Source organism: Sphaeroforma arctica, assembly GCF_001186125.1.
Source record: "Sphaeroforma arctica JP610 unplaced genomic scaffold supercont1.46, whole genome shotgun sequence".
In the NCBI taxonomy this organism is placed as follows: Eukaryota; class Ichthyosporea; order Ichthyophonida; genus Sphaeroforma; species Sphaeroforma arctica.
Genome location: NW_014040512.1, coordinates 188,678 through 191,408, shown reverse-complemented (window position 1 = coordinate 191,408; position 2,731 = coordinate 188,678). Strand labels below are relative to the sequence as shown.

Here is a 2,731-nt window from a genome sequence, read left to right as displayed (position 1 = left end):
ATGTTTGAGTGGGATCGTTCTAGTCCCATATATGTCTATGTGTGTGTACTGACCCATCTAATGTTTCCATTTCAGACAGACAATCCGGCAAGGGTGGCAAACACACACGTGTTATTAGATAGCTCTGGGGATGTGGCGAGTACATATCGCAAGATGCATCTGTTCGATGTGGATGTGGATGGCTTTCAGTTTCGAGAGAGTGAGCAATGTGTGGCCGGGAACTCTGTTGTACGGCCTACGGTAGGCTGTCTCATGTGTATATGTATGCGTGTATGTGTATATGAAAGGATGCGTGTGTGTATGTACACTTAAGCGGTCTACGGTAGGCTGTCTCATGTGTACATGTATGCGTGTTTGTGTATATGAAAGGATGCGTGTGTGTATGTACACTTAACGGCCTACGGTAGGCTGTTTCATGTGTACATGTATGCGTGTTTGTGTACATGAAAGGTATGCGTGTTTGTGTATATGAAAGGATGCGTGTGTGTATGTACACTTAACGGCCTACGGTAGGCTGTTTCATTTGTATATGTATGCGTATTTGTGTACATGAAAGGTATGCGTGTTTGTGTATATGAACGGATGCGTGTGTGTTTGTACACTTTAAGTTCGGTGTCGGTGCAATCGAATGTAGTCAAACGGTGTGCAGTGTGCTGAACCCCTTCCGCGGATGCAACTTCTGACAATATCAAACTTATCGTATCAAACCGCCGAACTGACACTGGTACCTATATATAAATTAAATATATATATTTATTGGTATGTTATGTGTATATCTACATGGGTGATTTTATACGTTCATAGTTTATCGCATACGCTTTATCGGTATGCTGAAGCCGGATATGTCTAGAAGTGACGATACAAACTCAGAAGGTTTTCTAAAGTACCGAACTGTAGTCGGGATATGCCATATTTGCCCTCTCATATATCTAATCCTAATAACCGATGCCGGGATTTTAGGACCAGACAATCTGTATTTGTGTCCGATTTCTCTAACACTAATTCAAATTCACACCGTCCGTTCCCTATTCATAGTCTACCCCTCCCGGTATTTTAGGACCGGACATCTGTATTTATATCCCATTTCCTTAACCCTAATTCAAATTCACATCGTCCGTTCCCTATTTACAGTCCACCCCTGCCGGGAATATAGGATTGGCGATCTGTTACGATGTTCGATTTCCCGAGCTTGCGCTCAGACTACGACACATGAATGCGGATGTCATCACGTATCCGTCAGCGTTTGCCGAGGGGACGGGCAAGGTACGTTTGCGCCTGTACGCTTGTTCGGCATACGTGATGCGTGATTTTGTATTGATTCGTATACATATGTATGTATATATTGGTCTAATTACACCTATAGTATATGTTGGTACAGCCATATTTACACCTATAGTATATATTGGTGCAGCCATATTTACGGCTATAGTATAATATTGGTACAGCCATATTTACACCTATAGTATATATTGGTACAGTCATATTTACAGCTATACAATGGCCCCATTTTTTAAAGTCTTTTGCCTTCCTGCGTGGACAGGCACACTGGGAAGTCCTGCTGCGTGCGCGGGCCATAGAGAACCAAACGTATGTAGTCGCCGCAGCCCAATGCGGCTATCACCATCCCAAGCGCAAGTCATACGGACACGCCCTGATCGTCAATCCCTGGGGAGAGATAGTCGCGAGCATGGGGGGGCCAAATGCTGATGAAGAAGGGGTCATCTATGGGCTAATTGATACGGACGTGCTGAGCCGTGTGAGGGCCAAGATGCCGGTTATAGAACACCGGCGCGCGGATATCTTTGGAGAGGTGCCTCAGTAACAGTGAGTGCAGACTCGACGCTTGGGCATTGTGTCTGCGAGTACTATAGCACCTGTTTGTGGGTCTATTGATAGGAAGTCTGCGTGATGCCGTGTAGCTGAGTGTATGGGGATGGCTAGAGATGTATTAGTCCTAGTAAACGGAATGGTATGTGGATGACTAGAGATGTGGTCCTAGTAAACGGAATGGTATGTGGATGGCTAGAAATGTATTGGTCCTAGTAAACGGAATGGTATGGGGATGGCTAGAGATGTATTGGTATTAGTAAACGGAATGATAGGGGGATGGCTAGAATTGTATTGGTCCTAGTAAACGGAATGGAATGGGGATGGCTAGAGATGTATTGGCATTAGTAAACGGAATGAGAGGGGGCCATTTAGAATTGAGTGGCGGGGGTTATGGAGGGCTTGCTTGTGGAGAAAGGGCTATACAAATCTACGAGATATTTATATCCATGGATGTGCGCGTGTTCATCTATGCATTGGCCGGTGCGAAAGTACAAGGAGAAGCACCTGCAAGCAGGGTGGTATAGTAAACGGTGGTATGGTGTGTGTGCATATACACGGTTGAACGCTATCTATGAAGCTGGCGAACTAAAATATATGCTGTATTGTTTATGCTCAGTCATGTGCTACTGCTGCGTGTGTATTGTATATATACTCAGTCCAGTACACAGCCTCGAACTCGCAAATAAAACCAGCTCTCCCAGAGATTATACTTTATTCGAAGATTACGTCGTGTTCTTTAAGAGTATAGTCTAGCGTTATACCAACACTAAGTATTCGATCCTTAGAGCTAGCCATGCGTAGCTATAGCAACATCGGTACCTCTCAAGTGATCCGCGGTAGTGCATGCTGTATGTACCGCAGAGGAATCAGTTGTACATGGCAGTATCTACCTAACCATGCA

At 44.6% G+C, this 2,731-nt stretch overlaps 1 protein-coding gene across 1 annotated transcript; it reads left to right on the top strand.

The window, feature by feature from the left end:
• Positions 1-60: 60 nt before the first annotated feature.
• SARC_01208 (hypothetical protein) lies at positions 61-2,053 on the top strand (the record flags this gene model as incomplete). The annotated part of the gene is made up of 3 exons (XM_014305098.1): positions 61-240; positions 1,132-1,263; positions 1,541-2,053. 3 exons carry the CDS (start codon positions 61-63, stop codon positions 1,820-1,822), a joined length of 594 nt encoding a protein of 197 aa, XP_014160573.1. The 3' UTR covers positions 1,823-2,053.
• Between the last annotated feature and the right edge of the window lie 678 nt (positions 2,054-2,731).